The 27,167-nt window shown below is 44.4% G+C and overlaps 1 protein-coding gene across 1 annotated transcript in view; it reads right to left on the bottom strand.

Annotated features, from left to right (window-relative positions):
* Positions 1-22,442, bottom strand: part of LOC134031485 (rho GTPase-activating protein 23-like) — an 82,315-nt gene extending 59,873 nt beyond the window's left edge. Inside the window, exon 1 of the mRNA XM_062475122.1 lies at positions 22,065-22,442. Coding sequence (XP_062331106.1) covers positions 22,065-22,073 — 9 coding nt within the window. The 5' untranslated portion in view covers positions 22,074-22,442. The remainder of the gene's footprint in view (positions 1-22,064) is intronic.
* Positions 22,443-27,167: the final 4,725 nt, after the last annotated feature.

The following is a 27,167-nucleotide window of genomic DNA, read 5'->3' as shown; positions in this document are numbered from 1 at the left end:
ATTTACTCTCAAAGGATGATGCTGAAAAATTAATACTCTCATTTTTTACATCTCGATTGGACTACTGCAATGTATTATTCTCTGGCATCCTAAGGACCGATATCAAAAATTGCAACTGGTGCAAAATGCCACTGCAAGACTACTCACTAGAAACAGAAAATACAAAACAATCTAATATTGCCTCTACACTGGCTTCCAATCCAAACCAGAGTTGATTTCAAAGTCCTACTCCTAACCTACACATCTCTCCATGGATAAGCGCCACTTTACCTCTCTGGTATCCTCACACCCTATCACTCAATGAGGAAACCACGATCGCAAGATATCGGCTATCTGGTGCTTCCCAAAGGCAACACAAAAACTGCTGGGGGCAGGGTGTTCTCATAAACTTCTCTGGAACAAACTCCCTGTTTCAAAGAAGGAGGCTGACACCGTTTCAACAATCAAAGCTAGATTGAAAACCTTTCTGTTTAGTCAGTTTTATGGTTGCTAAAGTTTGTGTGTATGCATGTACGTTTCATTTCAAACTTACAAATAAAGCAAAGCTGAAGTGTTTGTGTGTGTCTGTATATATGTATCATATAACTTTGAATTACAAATAAAGCATCTTTATGTCTGTATATGTAAAATAAAGCAAACCTAATTGTCTGAGAAATTTAGAATGTAAGGTTATATTCTGAAAATACTGGTGCTAGCATTCCTTTGTCAGTAGAGAGCCCTCTCTCCACATGACCTATAGATGACACTAGGCTTACGTAAACAAACTGACTTAGGTTGACCATTATCATGCTAGAGGTGCAATAAACCTTATCTGTGTTGAGTGAATCATATGGTCAAGCCTAGGGTCAGAGAACTCTGTAAGTTTCCACGTGCACACTCACTCTGTCTCTGGGATCGATCATATTGACAGCTGATATGCAGGGGAGGAGACTTCTTACCAATAAATGGTCTTACCTGAAGACTTTTGAACCAGACAAACTTTGTAGCACAATGGCGTGTGATGTTTTTGTCTCCTTGTGGGCCGGCCGCAAGCAATAAAGCTTTCTTAAACTTGTTCACCAACTGACTGTGCAATGCTTGATAGATTAATATTACTGACACTAATAAACCTTGTTTATTACTTCTGTTGCTAGTTGGAGACGACGGGGGACAGGGCTTTTTTATTTAGAGTTTCTCTTTGTAACAGATTTCATGTTCCAATCTAGGGGGATGGCACTGTCTTGGTGTCTAGGGCTGCATCAAATACCCTTTTTGTCTGCTAAACTGCTGCACTAGTTCACACTTGACCGGTTGGGACCTCATCCTTACAGTTATTGTAACTGTTAGTTGCTCTTTTGCATTCTCTAATCCAGCTCTATTCTCTCTGTCCCCATCTACACTTCCCCTGTGGTGTGGGGGGTCACACAACCAGGCAGATCTGCTAACGTTGGACCTAGTCGCCAAGTGGACATCGGTCTCCTTTGATGGACAACAGGGAGTTCCTGTCCATCCATCTACCCGGCTGTCCTGGGATGCTGCAGAAATCACATGCCCCAAGGCCTATGGCTACCACTGCTTAACCCTTGTGTTATCTTCGGGTCATTCTGACCCATCAGTCATTGTGACCCACCGTCGTATTGCGACAAATTTACCTCATACAAAAACAAAGTGAAGCATTTTCTTTTAACTGTCGGGCTGTCTCAGACCCCCCACATTGGAATGGTTAAAAGAAAATTATTTGTATTTGTTTTTGTATTGGGTAAAATTGGGTAAACACAACGATGGTTCGTTATGAACCTTTGGGTCATGTGACCCGAAGGCAGCACGAGGGTTAAACTAACATTCACCTGTTATGTATGAGCCACACCAGTCGTGGCTCTAGCTGTTGCAGTTAGCACAGCAGTTTTACGACAGGCTGCCAAAAACGGATTTGTTCCTGTGAGAGGGCTGTTTAAGTCATGTGCAGACACAATAAAGTTCGCTGTGTGAACTGACAGCGGTCATTAGATATAACTTTGGCAATGACGATGGAGTTTTCATTCCTACCTCTTTCTCCCTTCCTTGCTCTGCCTGGCGAGCCGCCGATTCCATGGACTCGCTGGCATGAATCCTTTCAAACATTCATAGCAGCCATCAGATTAACAGATGCTAGTGACGACCGGCAGAGATCCATGCGAATCTACAACCTGGGCAGCAAGGGCAGTGGATTTTTCAGACTCTCGGACACACTGCTACATATGTTGAATGTGTCACACGGCTGCCTGGACATTTCGCTCCGGCGGATCAATTGCCACCAGCGTCGTTAACAGGCGGGTGAGTCAACCCACCATTATGTAGCCAATCTGAGGGGCTTGGCCAGCCTCTGTAAATTTGGGGCACTGAAGGATGAACTGATAAAGGACCAGCTAGCTGAACACACTAACAACACGAAACTCAGGGAGAAACTTCTGATGTCCCCTGATGATTTAACCATGATAAAGGCTGGGGAAATAGCATTCCAGCTTGAATCTGCGACTGGTTTAACATCACAGCTAGCACCCTCCAACCCCTCCCTCTCTCCATCCATGCTACTGACACAGATGGTGGGCCTGCCCACAGGGTCTCCTCAGGACATCCCTGAGGTTAACTTTGCCGGATGCCAGCGCGCCAGACCTGTGGTAATTGCGGCACCCCAACCCTGCCCTGCCTTCCCAAGGGGCAGAGGTGTCAATGTTGCGACAAACCATTTTGCCAGGGTCTGTCGCTCTGCCCCCGCTGCAGCCAGTTCAACGTCACATCCTGGTCTGCCAGCACCAACTACCATTCATTCAGTGAGCTCCACCTCCCGGTCATTCAAGTGGTGCATATTGGAACTAGAGAGGGTACAATTTTGGGGGAAATTGTAGGGTGTGCTCGCTTGCGTCGGTTTCAGGTGGGTCCGTCCCCTTAAGTTTTTCCCATCTAGTTATATTTTCAAGCATTTAGCCTACTCAAGAACCCCTTTTGAAACAAGCTACTGTAACAACGTTGTCACCGGCAGTATTTCATATGGAATCGCGATTCAAACAGTACCGTCTGCTAACTGAAAATATGCCCCCAAAAACATAAACAAGTTTGACATTAATTTAGGGGGAAATGGCTCATTCAAAAGAAGTTTGCTACGAGCAAGCTATGCTGTCACTGAGGGGATTGTTTGAAAGCACCAGAAATGAGAATGTTTCTTTTGACATAAAGTTTAGGCTGTGGCATTGAAGACAGCGACGCACCACACAAGCTTGAGTTTAAATACATTATTTAATGTGACACTACTTACTGTACATGCAAGTCTTGATTTGCTTAAATGTATATGTGCTGCTAGTACACCACAGCACGATACTCGCTGTGCAACGTTGCACATCAATCTATGCGTTGTTGCTAACGTGTGCTGACGTGGTGACATAGCTAGCACTGAGTACCCTTGGTTGACTAAAGGCACTTTTTGCCACAAAAACGTTGTAACCTCCTAAACCGTGCAACGGAATGTAAATAAAAATACAAGCAACGCAATCGAGACCAAGACGAACATTTTGACACAGGCGTTGTCTATGTAGTCCAAATATTGACTGATCCTTAGGGGGGCGAAAATAAACAAAAATAAATAATAAATATATATGTGAGAGAACAAAGGTTGTGCTCGCCGAAGGCGTGAGCACAACCTTTGAGCGTTGAGCGTCTCTTTTCGCTCTGGACACCCTCTTCTGGCGCTGAGGACCCGTATGGCTATACACACTCTAGAATGGGCATGGTAGGCACAATCACCTTCTCTGTGCACTACGGGACTGTCAGACAAGTTAAAGATGTAACTCTTTATCCTTAATAAGAATGATACTGTGTTTAGCTTTGTGTGCAAAGAGAGGCTACCCCTGAATTAACTCGGCTGAGAGGATGTTTGGGGGGTTGAGCTTTTACGACACCAGAACCAGAGATTCAACTAGGGTTGCAAACACGCACGCACACGCGCGCACCAGGTCTATGCAAGGGAGCCAATGAAGGAAGAGCCATGGGACATTTGCATGCCTTTGTTTTAGCCAATAACTGTCAAGAGCGGTTCTGTTTAAAACGTTGCTAGCAACATGCTAGCGGACAAACTTTGTAGCACAATGGTGTGTGATGTTTTGTCTCCTTGCGGCCGCAAGCAATAAAGCTTTCTAAACTTGTTAACCGACTGACTGTGCAATGCTTGATAGATTCATATTTCTGACAGGGACCAAGGCTCTCCTTTCATTTACCTTCCAAGTGTCTCGCCATGGGGCCAACCTCATTAGCATGGACTTGTTTTCTGACCTGGGTTTCCCTTTCCTGGACAACACCGGTTCAGTCATCTTGACTGTTTGCCTTGAGTGCAGCGCTGGCCTTCACTGTTCAATGGTCTGGGTTGCATCAACACTTTTTACCACCAGCCGCTGTTCAACCCTGAGGTGCGTTCTGTCATTCAGTCCCTGCGCCGCCTGCCCCTTGCCCTGTGTGACAATGTCACTGCTCAACTCCATAAGCTGTTGGAGGCAGGTATAATCAAGCGTGTGGATTCCTTGGTATCCTTGGATTTCAAACTTAGTGGTAGCGAGGAAAAAGTCAGCTGGCCTGTGCCCATGCTTTGACCTCAGGTCAGTGAACAAGGCTGTGATCTCAGTATCCACTGCCAACAGGATACAACTCCACGTTCTCCAAACTTTACCTTCACCAGGGATACCTGCTGGTGCCACTGCATCCTAGCAGCCTTGCAGCTTTTGTGTCCCACGTTGAGGTTGGCGCTGTGCCTGCCATCGAGTTTGTGGGGTTTCGCCTGACCGCTGACGGCCTCAGCCCACCTCACTCTAATGTGAGGTGCAGTGTCTCCCTGAACTGTCTAGCCCAGCCCAGATGGCATCGTTCCTGGGGATGACAGCCTACTACCTACACTTCCTTCCCCAACATTCCACGACAACTGCCTAAAAAGGACGCCATTTGGACGTGGACCATTTGTTTTCATAATATAAAACCCACAAAAAGAACAATCCCTCGTTGAGTCCATTGATACCGCAAGTCCAGTGAAATCGGATAGGCATTCAAAAATTATCTCACCAAAGTTTCTCCTGAGATTCAACAAGATTAGTGATTGCAACACTTCCTGAACCCTTCTGTACAAGTACCTAAACGCAATTCTTATTGCAATGTGACTGAAATAACCAAACTCAAGTCTCACAGCAGATTAAAAGGAATAATTTGATGAAAGGACTTTTTGATGAAATTACACAGATTTGTTTACAGCCAAGACTTGGCTGTAAACGTGACTACCCTTTTAACCTGACTTCTTTTTTGACCCATAACTTCAACACACTGGCAAAAGTAAATACGACTAGCTATTTCTTACTTGTGACATTGGCGTGAAGTAATGTATATTGTGTGTGTTTGATTAGACTACACGGAAAACTAATTCCCGTTAGTTAACACTAGACCATTCCCGTTATTAGACAAAGCCTTCTCCTCTCCCGCTTTTTTCATCTGATCCATTGTTTGTTGTTTTGTTTCATTTGTTAGCTTATCAAACTCTTACAAATACCAATAACAAATATATCCAGTACTGTTCATTATATTTCCATTTACTTCAATGAATCATTGCTTATAATTTTTTTCCGCGTAATCTATTCCCTCATGTTATCTGATCTGCTCTATGCTTTGAACCAATTAATTCCTTCATGTTACGGACAAAATGCATAATAACTAGGTTTCATGGTCCCTAAAACCAAATTCCAAGGTGGTGCCCCGACTAATAAATACTTGATTAGAAATGAAGTAATTCTATTCTACAACGACCACACCCCGCTACAGGATGCCGTGTAAAATGTAAATAAAAACACAATGCAATGATTAGAAAATCTCATTTACCCATATGCTATTCACAATAGAACATATAAAACATATGAAATGTTTAAACTGAGGAAATGTACCATTTTAAGAAATAAATAAGGTAATTTTGATGATGGCCGCAACACGTCTTGAATAAATTGGGACAGGGGCAATAAAAGGCTGGAAAAAGTAATTGTTACTTAAAAGAAACAGCTGGAGGAATATTTTAAAACTAACTAGGTTAATTGCAAACAGGTCAGTAACATGACTGAGTCTAGAAAGAGTATCTTAGAGAAGCAGAGTCTCTCAGAAATAAAGATGGGCAGCAGTTCACCAATCTGTGAATCTATATATTGTGGAACAATTTCAGAATAATGATCCTCAATGTGCAAAGACTGAATATTGCATCATCTACAGTAAATAATACAATCAAAAGATTCAGAGAATCTGGAGAAATGTGCAAAAGACAAGGGTGGAAATAAATACTGCATGCATGTGATATTCAGGCCCTCAGAAGGTACTGAATACAAAACAGGCATGATTCTGTCATGGAAATCATTGCATGGGCTCCGAAACAACTTCAGAACTTATTGTCTGTAAACACAGTTTTCCGTGCCATCCTCGGGTTAAAGTTCTATCATGCAAAGAAGCCATATGTGAACACTGCCATTTTCTCTGGGCTAAAGCAAATTTAAAATGGACTGAGGCAAAGTGAAAACTGTTCTGCTGTTGTCAGCTCTCAGTTCAAAATCCTGCATCTCTGATGGGGGTGCATTCGTGCCTATAGTGGGCAGCTTGCACATCTGGAAAGGCACTATCAATGCTGAAAGATATATACATGTTTTAGAACAACATTTACTTCCATCCAGACAACATCTTTGTCAGGGAATGCCTTGCATATTTCAGCACGACAATGCTAAACCACATTGCATATGTTACAACAGCATGGCTTCATAGTAGAAGAGTCCGGATGCTTAACTGGCCTGCCTTCAGTCCAGACCTACCAGTTAAAAAATTAAAAATAGGACAAAGAAGACCCAGGACCGTTGACCAGCAAGAATCCTGTATCAGACAGGAAAGGGACAACACTCCTCTCCCACAACTCCAGCAACTGGCCTCCTCAGTTCCCAGACAGATATAGATTGAAAAGAAGAGGGGATGCTACACAGTGGTACACATCGCCTGTTGCATTTTGCTGCCATCAAATTCTAAATTACCATATAATTTCCTTAAAATAGTACAGTTCATCAGTTTACATGTTTGATATGTTTTCTATGTTCCATTATGAATAACATATAGGTTTATGAGATTTGTAAATCATTGCATTCAGTTTTTCTTTTTACATTTTACAAAGCATCCCAACCTTTGGGGAATTGGTTGTAGTTTTAAACTAGATAGGGAGCAAATAAAAGTAGGTGAACAAGAATAGTAAGTATACCGAATAACCGAAGAGTCCTTCCTTCTGCAATCCAACCAATAAATTACAGGTATTTGATGAAGTTTTAAAGCTAGAAATGGCATTTAAGTTGTTGGTATAAAATATCTGCCATTGTCCTTCCCTGTGTTTGTACATTTTTCAGATAGCACCAAGCTGAGTTTCCCAAATATCTAATCCATCTAATCGTTTCCATGTGGTTTTGGAGGTCTGTACCAACACAAGCTGTCCACTGGAGGGTGCCTGAAGTGCATTCCAGTTTTGATTAGTGAAAATATTCTTGAACCCATGCATTTAAGTGCACATACACTTAGTGAGGAAACACTCACATTCCTCTACACACAACAAAAAAGGTTCAACATACCTAACTGCATAAAGCAATAATGCCCACACTATTTTACTTTTCTAACCATAGTGACATTTCTCCAACCTCCAAAATTGTTAGGAACGTTATGAAGACTCTAGACTGATTTAAAGTGAATGTCCTATAAAGTAATAGTTCCTTTAGAAGCAATGGTGGCCTAATCGAATCAGGGATTCAGCTATGATTGTACCGGGGCACCACATCCCTGGAGGGATGAAGAGCTAGGATTGGACTGTCTGGTTGAGTGATTATGTGTCTGCATAAAATGTGACCTCATGGATAGAGCTTGTAACATTGGTTCTGAAAAGTCAAGAATGTTAAAACTAGAAGGTTATGATAGAATTTTCACTGAACACATCTTTCATGTTTTTTACTTTAATTCCTAACTCCTCTCCTTCCCTTCACTCTGCTCTATTTCAATGTTATGTTAGGCAGACCATGAGTGGTCAGAGGAGCATGATGTCTATTTGTCACAGTTCCAGTTCATCCCTACGTACACAGTACACTTTATCCCTTCAAGGGACAGACACACACAGTTACCTAACAACCATAATCCCCTGGATTTAAGCCCACTGCTGTGAATATACAAGCACTAACACAGTGCTGCAAAGGAGGTGAGGAGAAGACCTTGTTAAGAGTTCCATTCATAATTGTCTTTTTGCTCTCACAGATACAGCTGTATGCTAGCGATTCAACAAAATGGAGCATGAAGCAAAGGAGACTGCCTCTAGGTCCTGAACATGCAGCAAGCAAGAAAACACACACATGGGTCTGCTCTGGACGACAGAGGGCTGGGACCCTAAGGGAGACACACAGAGGAAGCCCATTATCTGGTAGTCATACACTTTTGTTTCCTCTTCTCTCTCACCATCATCTTTATTCACTAACACACAGACACACAGGCAAGGCTTTGGACATTATTTACAGGCCTGATAAGGCAGTATGAACCAGACTAAAGTGAAGCCGCGAAGCAGAAAGTGGGCAATGAGATCAACCATAAGCAAGTACAGAAAAACATAGATTTACATCAATACATTTGTACACATGAACATTTATAAACTGACAAATACACAATCCTACACAAGCTATTATTTCACATTAACAAATGGTAACTGTGACAGCCTCCTCAGCCGTTAAGTGGCTACACCTGGGCCCGGCGGTCTCTTCTCCTTTAAGAGGACGTCAGGAGAGAGAGAAGACCCTTCAGTTTGTCCGCAGCACGTTTTTGTTTTGAGTTGTGGCCACCTTTTGACTTTTGTTTTTACACCCTTCAACACCGCTCACTATCATGAGACACTCACACACATGTACACCACTGAATTACATACCTCGATTTTTTGTTATGTTAGATTAATATTCTTTAATAAATTAACACAGCATTAGTCCTCACGCATGTGTTCCCCTTTGTTTTGTCTCAACCCCCGAGCCGGGTTCGTGACATGGGGGCTCGTCCTAAACTCCTTCGTTGATTACGGGTTCGGGTTTTTGTCAGGTTTGCTTTAGGGGGCATATGCGCTGAGATTCGGGTTTTTGGCTGTTTTTGTTGTTGTTTGTTTTGGTGCTGCTGCTTGGACGTCGCTCCGTTGGGCTGAGTGTTGGTTTGGCAGGGAGAGTCGGTGCTGGTTTTCCCCTGGTAGGCGTAGCGGCGTGGTACTTTCGGGACGCGCTGGTTTTTGTTAATTTTGTTAGTTATTTTTGGGGGTCATTGTGGTTGAAGCATTTGTCTCGGGGGCACTTCCGTGGTTTGGGGGAGTCGTCAGCTTGCTGGTTGCCTGTTTCCACTCCAGCGGGCTATAGTGCGTAATTACCCGCCACAACGTCCTTGAAGACTAGGGTTGAGCTAGCTGTAGTTGGGGATCCTCTCCTGTTGGGCCGGGCGACTGACCTGGAGTTCGTGGGTATAACAGCTACTATGGAGGACTTCATTAGGGCTCCGTCGGAAGAGCTGTTGGCAGGGTTTACTAAGGACCAGTTGTTGGGGCTCGCTGACCATTATAAGACAGGTGGGGGTGGCTCGTATCGAGACTGTCACTATTGACAGGAATCGGGGCATTGGAAGAATGAGTGCCCTGCCTTGAGGGCTAGACGTAAAGGTTCCGCTAATGTTAGACCTACTGCCTTGGCTGCGCCGGTCCCTTGTTATTCTAAGGGTGTCCAAGACCCTGATGGGTGAGTGGTTCCTACCCCTCTCTGTTAAGGGGGATTATTTGCCGTTTATCACGGATGGGTTTGTCTCCCTTGTGGGTAGTGAGTTGCAGGTTCCGGTCAGGGTATTGAGGGACACTGGTGCGTCTGAGACGTTCGTGTTGCAGTCTGTGTTTCCTTTTTCCACAGTGTCTGGTACTGGGTACTGTACACTTTTGCGGTTCCTTTGCACAGGTTGGTTCTCCAGTCGGATCTGGTGCGAGGTGAGGTGGTGGTTGGGGTTCGGCCTTCCTTGCCCATCTGTGATATTGGGTAATGACCTGGCGGGTGCGCGTCTGGGGGGATGCTCCTCCGTCCCTGGTGGTTTGCCCTGACCCTGTACCATCGGGGGCTCCCGATCACTGTGAACAATGTTTCCCCGAGGTGTTCTCTGCTTGTGCTGTGATGCGTTCCATGGGCTGCACCTGGCCGGGATAAGGATGTTTCCTCTGAGGTGCTTGCTTCTACCTTGCCCTCGATTCCACTGTTGGTGGACCTACCCCGTGCTCGAGGAGCAGTGGGAGCTTAAGGGGTTGTTTAGTCTGGTTGTTCCTTTTGACGAACTGGGAAGTGTTGGGCAGGGTTACTTCCTGCGTGACAGGTTGCTAATGCGTAAATGGGTGCCGTCTGGCGACTTTTGTGGGGGAGGCTATATACCAGACTGTAGTTCCAGGAAGGTTTAGGGAATTGGTTTTGGGGGCTTCTCATGGGGACGTGGCAGACCATTTGGGGGTGAGGAAGACCTACGATCATATCCTTAGAATTTTTTTTGGGCCTCGGTTAAAGTGAGATGTGTCTGCCTTTATTAGGACCTGCGGTACATGTCAGGTGGATGGGAAGCCGAATCAGTCAATCAAGCCTGCTCCGTTGTTTCCTATACCTGCAGTCTCTCCGCCTTTTGAGTATTTGATTATTGATTGTGTTGATCCGTTACCTCGTTCGAAGGCTGGGTTTAATTATTTGTTTACATTGATGTGTCAGACCACTCGTTATCCTGCTGCGTATCCACTTCGTACCATCGCCACAAAGTCGGTGTTTAAGGCGTTGACCCAGTTTAATGTCGGTGTTCGGGATTCCTAAAGTTATTCAGAGCGATCAGGGCTCTAACTTTACCGCAGCCTTTTTTCTCAGCTTTTGCAGCAGCTCCGTATTAGGCACCATCTAGCCAGTGCGTATCACGTTCAGAGCCAGGGTGCGTTGGAGCGGTTTCTTCAGACACTTAAATCGTTGCTGTGGGCATACTGGGCAGAGACTGGGGGCAGGGTCTGCCCTGCTTGATGTTGTCTGCTCGCAAGGTCTCACAGGAAAGTACTGGGTTCAGCCCCAACGACCTTGTGTTTGGACATGCCGTTCGCGGGCCTTTGGCCGTGTTGCAGAATGACTGGATGTCTTCTGAGCCGCCACAGAGCTTGTTGGCTTATGTAAATGATTTTCGGCAGCGGCTGTGTGTGGCCGGTGTGATGACTAAGATCCAAGATGGCGCCGATGAAGGCTGCCTCGGTCGTTAGGTGCGCTCTTTTTTGTCTCGTTTTGTCTGTTAATTCAGTGTTCTGCCAAGATTTCCGGGGTTCTCTAACAAGAGAAGTACTTCTAAACATCAGGACTACAACTCCTGCGGATTTATTTCCCACTTTTCTGCTTCCAGCGGCAGAATTAGTGGGAATTATAGTCAAAGCCACCCTCGGCTTTGTCCTAGCAGCGAAGCGTCGTAGGAGAGGCAAACGAGCCGGTGCACTGGTACGACTCCGTCGGCATGGGGCACGCACAGCGTTACCGGGGATATTTCTCTCCAACGTGCATTCACTGAGCAACAAACTGGATGAACTTCAGCTACTGGTGTGGAAAAACAGAGACTTTCATTCATCTTCCATTTTGTGCATTACGGAGACATGGCTGAGTGAACTGATCCCAGACTCTGCGCTACAGCTAGCAGGTTTCAAACTGCTGAAAGCAGATTGTGACCCTGTGCTCTCTGGCAAAACGAAAGGCGGTGGTATTTGTTTTTACATTAACAGTGGCTGGTGTAAAGATGTGACAGTGATTCTGCAGCACTGTTCTCCTGATCTGGAATCATTTTTTATTAACTGTAGATCTTTTTGCTCAACGTGTGCTCGCCAGCCAGATACTGAGTGTGGAGCATGAAAATCCGGATTCCTTGGTTATTGTGCTAGGTGACTTTAACAAAGGCAATCTCACTCAAGAACTCCCCAAATACAGACAATTCATCAAATGCCCTACCAGAGAAGGAAACACCTTGGATCACTGCTACTTTACAATCAGCAAAGCATATCATGCGGTCCCCCGAGCAGCACTGGGTCACTCTGACCACGCCATTGGCCACCTGATTCCTGCATACAGGCAGAAGCTAAAGCGCTGTAAGCCTGCTGTGAGGACATCGAAACAGTGGACCAGTGAAGCTATGGAGGATCTGCGGGCGTGCTTGGACTGCACTGACTGGGACATGTTCACGACTGCTACCAATAGTCTAGATGAGCTCACAGAGGCTGTGACATCAGCTTCTGTGAGGACTGCTGTATACCAACAGGCACCAGGGTGAGCTACAATAACGACAAACCCTGGTTTACAGCTAAACTCAGAAGGTTGAGGTCAGCGAAAGAGGCCGCGTTTAGAAGTGGGGACAGAGACAGTTTCAAGGAGTCGAAGAACAGGTTTAGCAAGGCGGTGAGGGAGGCTAAACGACTGTACTCGGAGAGACTAAAACACCAATTCTCTGCAAACGACTCTGCTTCTGTCTGGAGAGGGCTCAGGCAGATTACCAACTTCAAGCCCAGAGCCCCCAACTCCACTAACGACGCCCGCCTGGCCAACGACCTGAATGAGTTCTACTGCAGATTTGAAAGACAATTGGACAGTCCTAAACTACCCATTCCCACCCAGGAGGCCTCCCACCTCCCCCCCTCTACAGTGACGACTCTCCATTCAGGAGGGTGAAGTTAACAGAATTTTCAAGAGGCAAAGCAGCTGGGCCGGACTCTGTCTCTCCAGCCACCTTCAAGCACTGCACTGACCAGCTGTCTCCAGTGTTTACCTACATCTTTAACACCTCCCTTGAGACAAGCCATGTGCCAGCCTGTCTGAAGTCCTCCACCATCATCCCTGTGCCCAAAAAGCCAAGGCCAACAGGACATAATGACTACAGACCCGTCGCCCTGACCTCTGTAGTGATGAAGTCTTTCGAGCGCCTGGTGCTGGCACACCTTAAATCCATCCCAGACCCTCTACTGGACCCCCTGCAGTTTGCCTTCAGAGCCAACAGGTCTGTGGACGATGCAGTTAACATGGCCCTCCACTTTACCCTACAGCACCTGGACTCCCCAGCATCCTATGCCAGGATCCTGTTTGTGGACTTCAGCTCTGCCTTCAATACCATCATCCCCGCCCTGCTTCAGGACAAGCTCTCCCAGCTGAACGTGCCTGATTCCACCTGCAGGTGGATCACAGACTTCCTGTCTGACAGTGCGTTCCCAGTGCGTTAAGCTGGGAACACAAGTCTCTGACTCCCGGTCCATCAGCACCGGATCACCTCAGGGCTGCGTCCTTTCTCCTCTGCTCTTCTCCCTGTACACCAACAGTTGCACCTCCAGTCACCCGTCCGTCAAACTCCTGAAGTTTGCGGACGACACCACCCTTATTGGGCTCATCTCTGGTGGAGACGAGTCTGATTATAGGTGGGAAGCGGCCAACCTGGTGACCTGGTGCAGACAGAACAACTTAGAGCTCAATGCTCTTAAGACAGTGGAGATGGTTGTGGAATTCAGGAAGAACACAGCCCCACTCACCCCCATCACCCTGTGTGACTCCCCAGTCAACACTGTGGAGTCCTTCCGCTTCCTGGGCATTATCCTCTCCCAGGACCTCAAGTGGGAACCGAACATCGGCTCCCTCATCAAGAAAGCACAACAGAGGATGTACTTCCTTCGGCAGCTGAAGAAGTTCAACCTGCCAAAGACAATGATGGTGCACTTCTACTCAGCCATCATTGAGTCCATCCTCACCTCCTCCATCACCATCTGGTACGCTGCTGCCACTGCCAAGGACAAGAGCAGGCTGCAGCGTATCATCCGCACTGCTGAGAAGCTGATTGGCTGCAATCTGCCTACCCTCGAGGATCTGCACACCTCGAGGACCCTGAGGTGAGTGAGGAAGATTGTGGCCGACTCCTCCCACCCTGTTTCAGTCACTCCCCTCCGGCAGAAGGCTGCGGTCCATCAGGACCAATACCTCACGCCACAAAAACATTTTCTTCCCTTCCGCTGTTGGCCTCTTCAACAAGGCCAAGGGTCCACACTGACTCTAATGACTTCCTGCTTAAAACACACTGCTTTTTGCACTGCATTACAAAATTGTATCTTGTACATTTGTATTTTTATATTGTAAATTACGGCAATTTATATTTTATTGTATATTTCATTTAATTCTAATTCCACTTAGTACTGCTAGTTTATGTACCCTTAGTATAGATAGTCCACATTTTTTTATTTTAGGTTCCTATATGTTTATTGTATGCACCTTCCTGCTAAAGCAAATTCCTTGTCCGTGCAAACTTTCATGGCGAATAAATCCCATTCTGATTCTGATTCTGAAGAAGAATATGGCCGCCTCACAGGTAAAGATGAAGCGGCTGTTTGATCGTCAGGCGGAGCCCCGTCAGTTTACGTCGGGTGACCAGGTTCTGGCGTTGCTGCCTGTAGCGGGGTCTCCGTTTCAGGCAAAGTATAGTGGTCCTTATACCGTGGTGCGGCAGTGCTCGGACCTGGGGTCTCATTTATAAAGCTTGCGTACGCACAAAACGGGGCTGAAAATGTGCGTACGCCACTTTCCACGCAAAGGTTGTGATTTATAAAAAACAAACTCGACGGGAGAATGTGCGGTCCTCCACGCAAACTCTGACCCTCCCGTAGGCCTACGCACATTTTGGAAACAGTTGGAATTGGCGACGCAGATGACCGTACTGTAGTCAGACTGCAGAAAGTAAATGTGGGAAGAACGATTACTCGTAATATTTATATATTTCGTTTTCCTCACACACGTTTTTTTCACTTGATTTCATCTTTATCATGAAGATTCAATCCAGCAGTATTATTTGAGCTTGTACTGAGTGATAATTGTTCCATAAACACCTTGTACAATCAACTCAAATTTTAAATCTAAATTCAGCGCTGTCTCACCGTCATATTGTCCACTACCGGAGTGCAGGAGGGGGAAATGCCCGACTGCATGAAATGCAGATAACATCACATATCCTACCTTTAATTAACTGCAGAATACATTGTATAACTAAATATATGTCTTTAATACTGTACATATCGCATATATCGCAGCGGCCCGCCTGGTCTACAATCTACCCAGACGCTCCCATGTTACCCCGCTCCTCATCTCTCTCCACTGGCTACCTATCATGGCCCGTATCAGATTCAAGACCCTGGTACTTACCTTCCGAGCAGTGAACGGGACTGCATCCGTCTACATCAAGTCTCTCCTGCAGCCTTACACCCCCACCCGTCACCTACGGTCTTCTTCAGACAACCGCCTGGTGGTCCCACCGCTCAAGACCGCCCGATCCCAACACAAGCTCTTCTCCTGTCTGGCCCCCCAGTGGTGGAATCAACTCCCCACCTCCATCAGAGACACTGACTGTCTCTCCACCTTCAAGAAAAGGCTCAAGACGCACTTGTTCCGGGAGTACAACGGTACTGTCAAAGGATCCTCAAGGCTCCTTTGTTTGAATGCACCTTGGAGAAATAATGAATAGAAATGCTTACTAGATAATTGGTGTATTTGCATAGGATATGTTAGAACTTGCTTCCATATGTGTATTGAGACGGGATGGATTAGCAAAAGCTTGCAAATGTTTTAGAACTCTTTTCCATTTTGTTATGAATTAGCAACTGCTTGCTGATGTGCATCTAAGATAAGATGTGTTAAACCGTCTTGCGGAAAGTTTCAGATAGGAGGCCTCTGTATGACAGCTAGACACTGTTTGCGTATATTTCTTAGAAACTGCCTGCATAGGATGTGGTTAGAGAACTTTCATAGAGGAAGCCACACTTTACCTTTTAGAGAGTGCAGGTTACTTGGAAACGTGCACGATACCTGGATACGTGCGTCATAGCACAGTCAAAAGTTACATTTGTCATCAGTTCTGAAGCATATAAAATGATTTGTATGTCTATGTGTGACGGAGAACACGAGACTTCAGAGACAAGAGCAAGAGAAGAGAGCACCTCGAGTGCTGCCCCATCTGGGGCAGCGGGCTCACAGAAGAAGTCAATGCGATAGACAGGATATAGCTGTCGAAGTTACTCTGTTAACAGTTTTAGTCAATTATTTTCATATATCCTGAAAATAATAAAAAATAAAATACAAAATATGTAAAAGACAAGTTGTTCTCCGTCCTCCCTTGTGCGCCCCTCGCCGGACCCGGGAGATTCGCAAAGCGCCACACGCCTGGAACCGGGGTGAGTCCCCGGGAAGTGTTCAGCTGTTCAGGCTCACTCTCTCTCAAAAAACAATAGGTGCGGTGTTGTGTCCTAGAGACAACGAGTGGAATAAGAGCGAGAAGAGAGCTCTTGATCGTTTTGTCTGTAAGGAACTGTTAACTGGGAGAGAAATATAACAAAGGAATAAGTCGACAAAGAGTGATGTTTGCCAGGGAAGGCCAAAAACATTTGCTGTAATAAAGATCTCTTGATGTTGTATTCAAAGCCCAGCGCAACACCGTGGTAGGTTGGGTGCAGGGATTCTCGAAAGGGAGCCTCTGACCAACTCAGAACCAAACGTGCGTTCTCCGCGCACGCAGCCTATGTAAATTCGAGAGACCCCGAGCGCGTAGGGTCACGCGCGAGATAGGTGAGGGCGTCGGAAGGGCGCCGTGCATGCATGCTCGCAGTGAGCCCGGCCTCGTTCGTTTCGACAGTACTTAGGAATGGTTCGCTTGACCCGATGTTAGTTTCCTCAAGGATCACAATGACTCTTGCTTAGAGACTTGCTGCTCTTGTGGTTAGTGGTAACTGATTTAAATTTTTGTACTCGCTGTGATATATTGTTTTGATTGTTGCTTGCTTGCTTTTTCCACAGGTACACTTGCACTTATAGCGGTTCATGTTGTTTAATTGTAACTTGTTTAACTACATGCTCTTATGGTTCTTCCCTTTGGCACTTACTTTGGTTGTTCACAATGTGTGCTTCATGTTTTGGCTACTCGCAATGTTTTTGTGGCTATCTTGTTGTTATGATCAGTGACCTATGCACTTTGTAAAGCTCTCTCTTGGAAGTCGCTTCGGATAAAAGGGTCTGCTAAATGAATAAATGTAAATATCATCATATGTCAAAAACTGGAAATACAGTCGTTAAGCTCCCGCACAATCGCTACACTTCACGTCCTCGTTATCAGTCCAGACTTTAATAGATTACTGTTCATAACAAAACGCTTTTGTTTTCAAATTGTATCTCGACTCGCGGTATCACTTGCACAGTTGACGCCACTCGCACAGTTTTTTTAATTGGTGATATACCGGCCACCAACTTCTCACCAAAGTTTTTGGGCTCCACCAATAGGATAACAGTGTCTGAGAAGTTGTCATGCGCCATGATTCACCGTAAAGAACAATCGCATGCCAGGGTCATGATGAGATACTAGATTAGCATTCATGAGGTGCTTTGCATTGACTATTTATGGTTAAAAATGGGCGTGTTCAGGGCGGGGTACAATGCTGATTCACGTACGCACACTTGTGGGTAATCTATGATTTATAAAGGGGACATTGCGTACAGGTGTGCGCCATTTTAGGCTTTTGGACGTACGTACACTTTTAGTAAGAATCCTACGCACAGTTTTATAAATGAGACCCCAGAACTACGAGCTCGCTACTCCTGGCCGGAGGAAGAAACGTCAGCAGTGTCATATTAACCTGCTGAAGGCCTATTATACGCGTCGGCTTGGTTCTGGGCCAGAGGCTGATGTTGGGAAGGTTCGGCCAGTTCTGTTGGTAGAGTCTGTGCCTATGGTTGATGAGGAGGGGGTTCCTCACGTGGACGATTTTGTGCTTCGGGGTCGGTTGAGGAATTCGGAGTCTCTGGCTTCTTTGCCGGACTTGTTATACCATTTGCCCCCTGACCGCTGTGCCGCGGTGGTTGGATTAGTTCGGGTCTATCCGTCCTTGTTTGCGGATACCCCTTCCCGTACTCACTGGGCCGTGCACGACATTGATGTTGGTGATGCAGAGACGATTCGTCAGCGTTTCTATCGGGTTTCGTTTGAGAAGCGGGCCCACATGGATTTGGAGATGGCGTACATGCTGGAGAATGACATAGCTAGGCCCTCGTCGTTTAGTTGGGCATCGCCCTGTCTGTTGGTGAATAAGCCTGACAGTGCGTTTAGGTTTTGCACAGACTACCGTAAGGTTAATCGTGTGACCAGGCCGGATTCGTTCCCGCTTCCGCGGATGGAAGATTGTATTGACAGCGTTGGTCCTGCTAAGTTGGTGAGTAAGTTTGACTTACTGAAGGGCTATTGGCAGGTGCCGTTGACCCCGAGGGCCAGTGACATCTCCGCGTTTGTGACTCCGTCAGGTCTTTATTCTTACTCAGTAATGAGCTTTGGGTTACGGAACGCGCCGGCCACTTTTCAACGCTTGATGAACAAGGTTGTTTCGTGTCTGGAGGGCTGTGCGGTTTATTTGGTAGATGTAGTGGTGTATAGTGACACTTGGGGAGAACATCTGTCCAGCATTCAAGCTCTGTTTGACCGGCTGGCTGACGCTCGTCTAACCGTTAACCTGGCGAAGTGTGAGTTCGCCAAGGGGTTGGTTACGTACCTGGGTAAGGGCCACGTTCGTCCTGTGCGTGCCAGGGTTTTGGCTATCGATGATTTCCCAGCTCCGGCCACTAAGAAGGGACTTTTTGGGCATGGTCGGTTATTATCGGGGTTTCTGTAAGAACTTTTCTACCGTGGTTGCGCCGTTGACTGACCTGCTGAAGGCGCGCGCACCGTTTGTTTGGTATCCAGACTGTCAGAGAGCCTTCGAGGATGTAAAGATGCTTCTGACCTCGTCTCCAGTTCTCGCTGCTCCTCGGGTTGGGCTGCCTTTTTTGTTGCAGGTTGACGCCAGCCAGGTCGGAGCCGGAGCAGTCCTCATCCAGGCTGTTGGAGGTGTGGAGAGGCCTGTCAGTTTCTTTTTGAGGAAACTGAATGGTCACCAGCTGAACTACTCTGTGATCGAGAAGGAGGCTCTTGCACTTGTTTGGGCCCTTCAGCATTTTGAGGTCTATGTGGGTTCTGGGGTGACTAACGTTACTGTTTATACGGGCCATAACCCTTTGACCTTTCTGCACTCCATGCTTTGTCCTAATCAGCGGATAATGCGGTGGTGTATGTTTTTGCAGGGGTTTAATTTGGATGTGCGCCACATCAAGGGGAGGGACAATGTGGTGGCTGATGCTCTGTCGCGTGCCCATGTCCCTTAGGCTTGGTGTGTGCGATGTCTTCTTATGCTGCTCCTGCCTGTTCCCCCCCCCCTTTTTTTGTTCTGTTCCAGGTTCTGTGGGCTGCTGGTGCGGTTGGGACCCGGTTTGTGTTTCGGTGACACCCTGTGTCCCCGTCTTGTGGAGGGGCGTGTGACGGCCTCCTCAGTCGTTAAGTGGCTACACCTGGGCCCGGCAGTCTCTTCTCCTTTAAGAGGACGTCGGGAGAGAGAGAAGACCCTTCCGTTGGTCCGCAGCACGTTTTTGTTTGGCCACCTTTTGACTTTTGTTTTTACACCCTTCAACACCGCTCACTATCATGAGACACTCACACACATGTACACCACTGAATTACATACCTCACTTTTTTGTTATGTTGGATTAATATTCTTTAATAAAATACCACAACATTAGTCCTCGCGCATGTGTTCCCCTTTGTTTTGTCTCAACCCCCGAGCCAGGTTTGTGACATAACACACATTAAATGTTTTATCTTACATTTTTGTGTCAGGGCACAGATGGTACTTTAAAACAGAAACTGCCGGGGGATGCATACTGATGATGTAATAGTGATCTCAGTGAACAAAGCATCTTTTTTTAGGCCAGCACACATATGTAAAGGATGATGCCTGACGAGGTGTACATTATCACCTGATAATGGACGATGCGGAGGCGTGAACCGTCCCACGTGCAGCGGAGTCCATTATCAGTGATAAGGGTTAGGGTTAGAAAGAAAGAAACTTTTATTTTAAACTTCATGTACAGAGAGTAAATTCAATTGTTTTTAAGAAATCCTGCAATTTACCCCCAAATTGGAGTATGTGTAAACACATCCCTCAAAAAATACAGCCGGGAATCGAACCAGCAACCTTTGGATTATTAGCCCAATTCCCTAACCGCTCAGCCACCTGACTCCCTATATAAGAAAAATATTTACAAAATGTAAGTATGCTCAATCTTGAATCCAAACACAATGTACTACATTAATATGGTGTACTACTCTGCTTTTAATAATAAGGGAACATACATTTTTTCAATTTTTTTGTAGCAGTGTGTCAAAATATAAAAAGGACAACTCTACAATGGCTTAAATTCTTCTTATAATGCTTTTATTAGACTAATCACAAAATCTTAAGGAAAAAAGCTGTCTGCTAATAGCCACACACCGGAAGTTATGCCAATGTAGCGCTTTATCGTTTGGTAAGAGCCCTGCACATATTGTACCTTCCAGTTTTCTGACCCTAACCCTGAACAGTAGACCTATCTAGCCTACTGTGTAATGCAAAAAAGGAATTCCATTGAAGTTCAAAGTCAGACTTTAATGGCCCTGTTGGTTGTTGGGATTAACAAATGGACAGTTGAGTGCATACAGTTTAAATATGAAAAATCCCAGCAATACAGTAATAGCAGTGATATTTTGGAATACTTCTAGTCCTTGAATATCTGCTACATTTACTGTAAGAGTACTTTGCTTTTTATATAAAATTATTTGTAATTTAATTTCACTTCAACTCAATGTAAGTTTACTGGAAACATTATTTACAACAAATTTTAACGGTAAGAGTTTCAGCTTACTAGAGTTCTCTTTATATGGAAACCTTTTATTGTAGGATTTTCTCAAAGAAAATATTTAACAATAAGTGGAGCCTTGAGTTTACAAAGTTGGGGAACCACTTTTCGCAAACTTAGGTCACCTGAGACACCGAAGCTTTAGGGTGTGAGATAACCCCAAACTTTAACTGTTTGGATGCCATCAATGCTGCTTTTAGCTTCATTTTCATTATGTTTTTACAGACACAAGTACAATTAACAACAAAAAATATTGACAGTGACATATTCAATTTTGGTTTTGTCCACTTTGTGTCATTTTGAGAATAAAGGTTACATAAAAATAAGTTTGCAAACAGCACAATCCAAAACTGCTATGTATGAAAATACCCTTACAAGAAAAAACTTTGGTTCTTGTCTCTCTCTCCCTCCCTCTCTCTCTTTCTGTCTGTCTCTCTCACACACACACAGTTTATCAATGAGGCTGGATTTAAAGTGATGATTAACCTCAGTAAGGGTCTCGAGAGTCAGAGACCCACTGTTCCACACCCTTTTGTCACCAAAAAGTTGATAATGTTTCACATTTCATCCTTGCTTGACACACCTGACACTTTGACAACCTGCAGCATTTCCCATTAATCCTGACTGGACACTGATACATAGTACACACACTGTTTATTAATTTGAAAGTTGTATATTATGGTCAGGACCTATATTATACAATTATCAAATTTTACTGAAAATTAAGAAAATAAATGTACTACTAAGACAGGCATCCAACCATTGTTCAAACTTAAATAAATTAAAGCTTGTGTGAAGACTGTCCAATTTATAAATCATCATCTTCCAACTCTACTGGAAATGTACTCCAATTCTATTCCCATTCTTTGTGCAACAAATAAATCTTCAAAAAATGCATTCCAGTAAACATATCTGGCTGTCCAAAAAGTAGTCAAGAGCAGGATATCCTGACTCCAGTTATTGCCATCCACATACACACACCCTCAGTGTGACCCAAAACACAATAGTATTGGATTGTTCCATTATGTCACGAAGAGTAGCTTTAAACACACTTAATTGTGTCTATATGTAAACTCTCTGACAATACATACTCACTCTGTCTTTAATACTGTACTTACAAAAGTATATAGGAAAACCCAGTCTCGCTATACCAAACTGACCAACATCACAGCACTTTCACTAAGAGCAAAGTAACATTCTTGTTACCTGTTCCATCTCTTCAGCAGGACTCCAGGTGACTCCAAGTCTGTGACATGGTTCCGAATTGCTAGAATTCTCTTCAGATACACATTAAAGAGACAATCAAGCAAGGATATATCCCTCCTATCTTTTTCTGTAACCAGCATCTCCCATCATCACATCTCCAAACCCTCTTTCTTTCTTGACAACCCCACAGCCAATGTCTTCTGGCTGAGTGGCCTTTTCCTCTGTGTAAAACAAATACAGACCTTTTCCTGTAACTCCCTTTCTCTCTTTCCAGCTTGACTACAGTCCCACTGTTCTCTACCTTACTCTCGTATCTCGCAACAAGGTCGTCTTGCTGCTTGATGCCACTTCCCGGTCACCATTGCTTCCCCTTGTTCCCTTTCCTCCCCTCCCCCTCACTGTACACACACATGGCATTAGAAAGAGTGCAAAGAGAGAGAGGATCAGAGGGATAGTAAGTAGGAGACCATGTGACATGCAGCATAGTGTAGTAGGATTCAGTACCAGCTGTTGTGCTCATTCCTTCATATAGATTGAATGAGATAGGCTTCAACAGTCACTCCTTTCTGCCTGGAATGAGATAGGCTTCAACAGTCACTCCTTTCTGCCTGGTTGACATCACAAACTGTGGGTTCATGTCTTCCCCAAAGGATTCTAGGATTTATTGTATTAATGAACACTTACAGTTGAGCATATTTAAACCTTTTGTATTTTAGTTTTAGAGACCAATATTTTCAAAATACTTAGGAACTAGCTAACTTCAGAGAATGAGTGTGAAAATGGTTTTACACAAAGTTTCAACCACACAGAATTGTTATTACATATTGTTATTTCGGGTACATTATCCATACACATGCACAACCTAATCTATTTTTGTAATCAGGAAGGGGACATCCTTTGGTGTTTCCTTCTCAGTGTTTAACTGGAAACTCCCTCATCTAAACAACAAGAACTGGGCATGCAATGTAGCCTAACTAGAAACTGATCATATACTCTGTTGCATTTTGTATGTTGTAATCAAATAAACTTAGACAGAAAAAGATCACAGGTTGCTGAGAATTTCCAACAAGATACAAATAAATGTAATCGAGGAAAATGGTAACAAATGAAATGTTGGGGGTAACTACTACAGATGGCTAAAGAAGTGCTATGTGTACATATCAAAGACCTATTTGTTAACAGATGAGTCATGCACCTATTAAAGTCAAATTTAATGTATACTATTAAGATTTTTGTTTAGATTGTTTCACAGGTGCAAAGCGCCATCTAGTGTACAACTAAAAGCCCTAGAGCTACTTCTGACACAAATTTACCAGGCAAATTATGAAAGTTAATGTTCATCTCTCTAATAATGCCAGGAATCTGTTTGTAGAACTGGGTACTCTGTAAAATTAATATTTCACAGGTTTCCTTTTTATAATCCAACAGAATGGAATGCCCCGCTTGACGTTGTTTGGTCAGCATTTCGACATTTCCAAAAACAATCCACATCTTTCATGTGCCTCCACGGCATCTTGGGAACTCATCCCAGCCCCTTCACTCTGATTGGTCATCCCTTTCCCCCTCACTGTGACACTCCAGGACCCATATCTGAAGAACTAGGCACTCTGCAAAATTCATATTTTGCACCTGGATTGAACTAATGCGATTCACAAGGCATTCACAATGAAACGCACCAGAGTTCATAGTAAGGAAAATAGGGAAATTCTGTTTCAATATTTAGAAGCAAATTCGCTTTTCCAACCTGTAATCAGCTGCACAAGGCACAGTAGCGGCTGTACTTCTTAAGGAACCTAAAGAAGGCCCGCCTATCCACCAACATCTTGGGAGGTATTCCATCAAGTCACTGACGAAAGCCGCGCTTACACAAAAAAGCCTCGCTTAGGTAAACGGTAACTTAGACTTAAAGATCCTGTAAAGAAAATTCCATGATTTGCTTCTCAGTACATTATAAACGTGTGAAATGAGTTCCTGAAAGCATGTGCAAACTTTGTCGCACTGAAATGTGGAGTTAGACCGTAGAACAGTTTCTCTTCCGTTTTCAGATCAGGTTTTAATGGGCGGAGCCAAAACATGACCTATCTACGTCATTTTGACCCATCTACGTCAGATCACTGAATGGCTCCTCCTGCTGTACTGTTATTGTAGCCTACATTAGCTAGCTAGCTAGCTTCAGGATGTCTCCCTCCACTGCATCTTCCCTGGATGCAAGAACTTCAGCTGCAACTTTATTTAATTTCCCGATTGATGAGGAAAGGAAAAATAGCTGGATTGATTTTGTGAAGAGCCACGCTGATGGAAAACTTTGGATAAACTCCAACAGCCACTTCTGCAGTGACCATTTCACGGTGCATAGTTTTAACATGGTCCAGAGGTATCTTTGCTATGAGTAAGTGCAAACCGCTAACTTGATATTAGGCTACTCGGTGTAGAATGATTGTATTTTGGTGAAATGGATCCTTCTTCTTCCTCAATCTTTCAGCTAGAGCCACCATTTAAACTTTAAAATGTTGACAAAACCCTAAACTATTTTTAAATAATTCAGCTTTTTGATATCTATTCAACTTTTTTCAATATCACTGATTATGTTTCATTACTTTTTCAAGCCGTTTCTGAGATTTACATGGGTGTGTACGTGAAACCCTAGAGTGCAGACTGAAACGCTTAGAGTGGAGGGCAGCTTCGGATGTCATTGAAAAAATATTTCTAGTTTGCCAGCATAGTTTGCCAGCATTTGCCAGCAAGCGTGGAGTCAGTTGGCTGAGCGGTGAGGGAATCGGGCTAGTAATCCGAAGGTTGCCAGTTCGATTCCCGGTCAGGCCAACTGACGTTGTGTCCTTGGGCAAGGCACTTCACCCTACTTGCCTCGGGGGAATGTCCCTGTACTTACTGTAAGTCGCTCTGGATAAGAGCGTCTGCTAAATGACTAAATGTAAATTGCCACAATTTTCGCTCTTCATGCTTCGTTTTTGGATCAATAGATAGCTAATTTTGTGCTGGTCGTAGACAGTTGTCTGTTGAATCCAACAGACGTACACATTTGTTCAGAGCCCCACGAAAGCGAGACAAAGTCCAACTCTCGCCCCATAGAGACCAATGCAAATCTGGTTACAAAATCGTCAGAGAAAGCAAAAAGAACACGTTTTTGAAACTGCAGGTAGAGTCGTATTTCTGACTGCACAGACATATAAAGAATATCTCTGGTTTCGGCAGAGTCTTGGGTCTCGGAAACTATCCTTAGATTTTGGATTGGACGTACAGTTTTGCGTCTAGGTTATCTTGTTTGAGGTGTGGATTCTAGCTAAATTTCTCTTATTCTCTGCCCTCAGCGCGTTAGCAATCATAGCTGCACCATCACCGTAACGACAGACACGCACCACTCAGTCTCTCACACAGGTGATTGGTACGTTTACTTGACCATGAGAAACCCGATTACTAGCAATTGTCGGTTTATGCCAATAATACGATTACTCCGTGTACACCCACGTAGGAGGGGACGTTATTGGGACTTTACATAACGTTCCCTAAAAGTTATCTAAATGTGACGAACCTTTACAGAACATTGGGGACGTTTTTAAAACGTTCTCATTTGTTTCTGAACGTACTTTTTTTTTAAAGTTTCCTGTATGACTTTATGGAGACGTTCCATGTACGTTATTTTGGTTATTTTATGGTCACATACAACTTTCGCTATATTCACGTGCGTTGTACAATTTTAAACCAAAACGAGGCTATTACGAGATGGACGGAAGATCTTGGTTGCTTTTTTATGGTAAGATGTGAAAGCTTACGGTAAATAGGTATATACTAATAACATGTGTCATCGGAACACATACTAAAATCAAAATAAGCATCGGCAAATTATTTCTTCTAATCTCTGTGCTCTATTTCAAACGTCGCAGATACGTTGGCTCATCGTCGGCTCATCACTGTTTGAGCAAGAACGTTCCATAACGAGCAGCCAAAGACTCGCGAGTCAGAGGCGCTCACTTTTTAAACCATCATTTATCTTCACATTAGAAGGATCAGTATTATTCGTTGTTAGGTAGGGTTAGGGTTAGGGAAGTAGAAAAATATCGAAATGCTTTGCGGTAAGTATTGCTTGTAGCCTAGGCCTACAACAATGTGTAAATTTACTGTAATGAGCTAGGTTTGAGTGAACTCTAGGCTATAGCTAGAGCTAGCGCAAGGGACCCCAACCGGCTACAGTACAGTAGGCTAGCTCTCGACACACTGGTCAGAAATGTTAAAGGGATGTAGCTAGCTAATAGAGCAAAATAAACATATACATGTTATGTCAAAGCGTATTGTAATAAGTAACTAGGCATACATACACATAGGCTAACACATTCTGGTTTAACAGTGATGTCGGATTTTTTTTCTTCTAATTTCGGCAGTCGGAGGGCGGCGGAGACCAATGGAAGACGCGGAACTGTAGGCAAAACTTATGTTTCTCTGTTCCGTTGTTCTCTCTTTTCTGTGTTGGAGTTCTTTTAAGAGCTTGATGGCATCAACATCCAGTCTGATAATAAAAGATCATTAACTTGAATTGTATCATTTCATTTTAATACCCACACACGAAAATCCAGGTTGAATCAAGTAGCTACAGTATTGCTAATAGCCCATGGTGGTCTCCTTATATTTCTATCAAAGTTGATGTAGCCTATACGTGTTCAATAAAGATGAAGCAATATTGTTACAATAGTAATTCAGGTAACGGGATAAGGACCGAAAACACATAGGTTGGTCCCCTGAAGGTTTGGATATGTCACTAAAAGGTTCTGCAAAGGTTAGCATTGATACAGAGGAAAGGTCCTATAATGGTTCCCTAAACGTTCCCAAAACGTCCTGAAAGGCCCCGAAATAACGTCCTCCTACCCTTTAAAGAACTCCACATTGAGACCAATATGGGACGTTATGGGAACGTTATAAGGCGACGTCCTTTACACCAACGGGAACGTTCTGGGAACGTTCTTGGAACGTACAATTTCTAGCTGGGCATGTGTAATTAGTTATGCGATTACTTAATAAACGCGTCTACATGATTCTTTTTTATTAATCGTTGTATGCTCCACGGACAAAACTTGCACCATCATCCTTCTG

The sequence above is a fragment of the Osmerus eperlanus genome, chromosome 12 (genome assembly GCF_963692335.1).
Source record: "Osmerus eperlanus chromosome 12, fOsmEpe2.1, whole genome shotgun sequence".
In the NCBI taxonomy this organism is placed as follows: Eukaryota; Metazoa; Chordata; class Actinopteri; order Osmeriformes; family Osmeridae; genus Osmerus; species Osmerus eperlanus.
The sequence above is the reverse complement of the archived record's forward strand: the minus strand, read 5'-3'. Positions and strand labels throughout refer to the sequence as shown.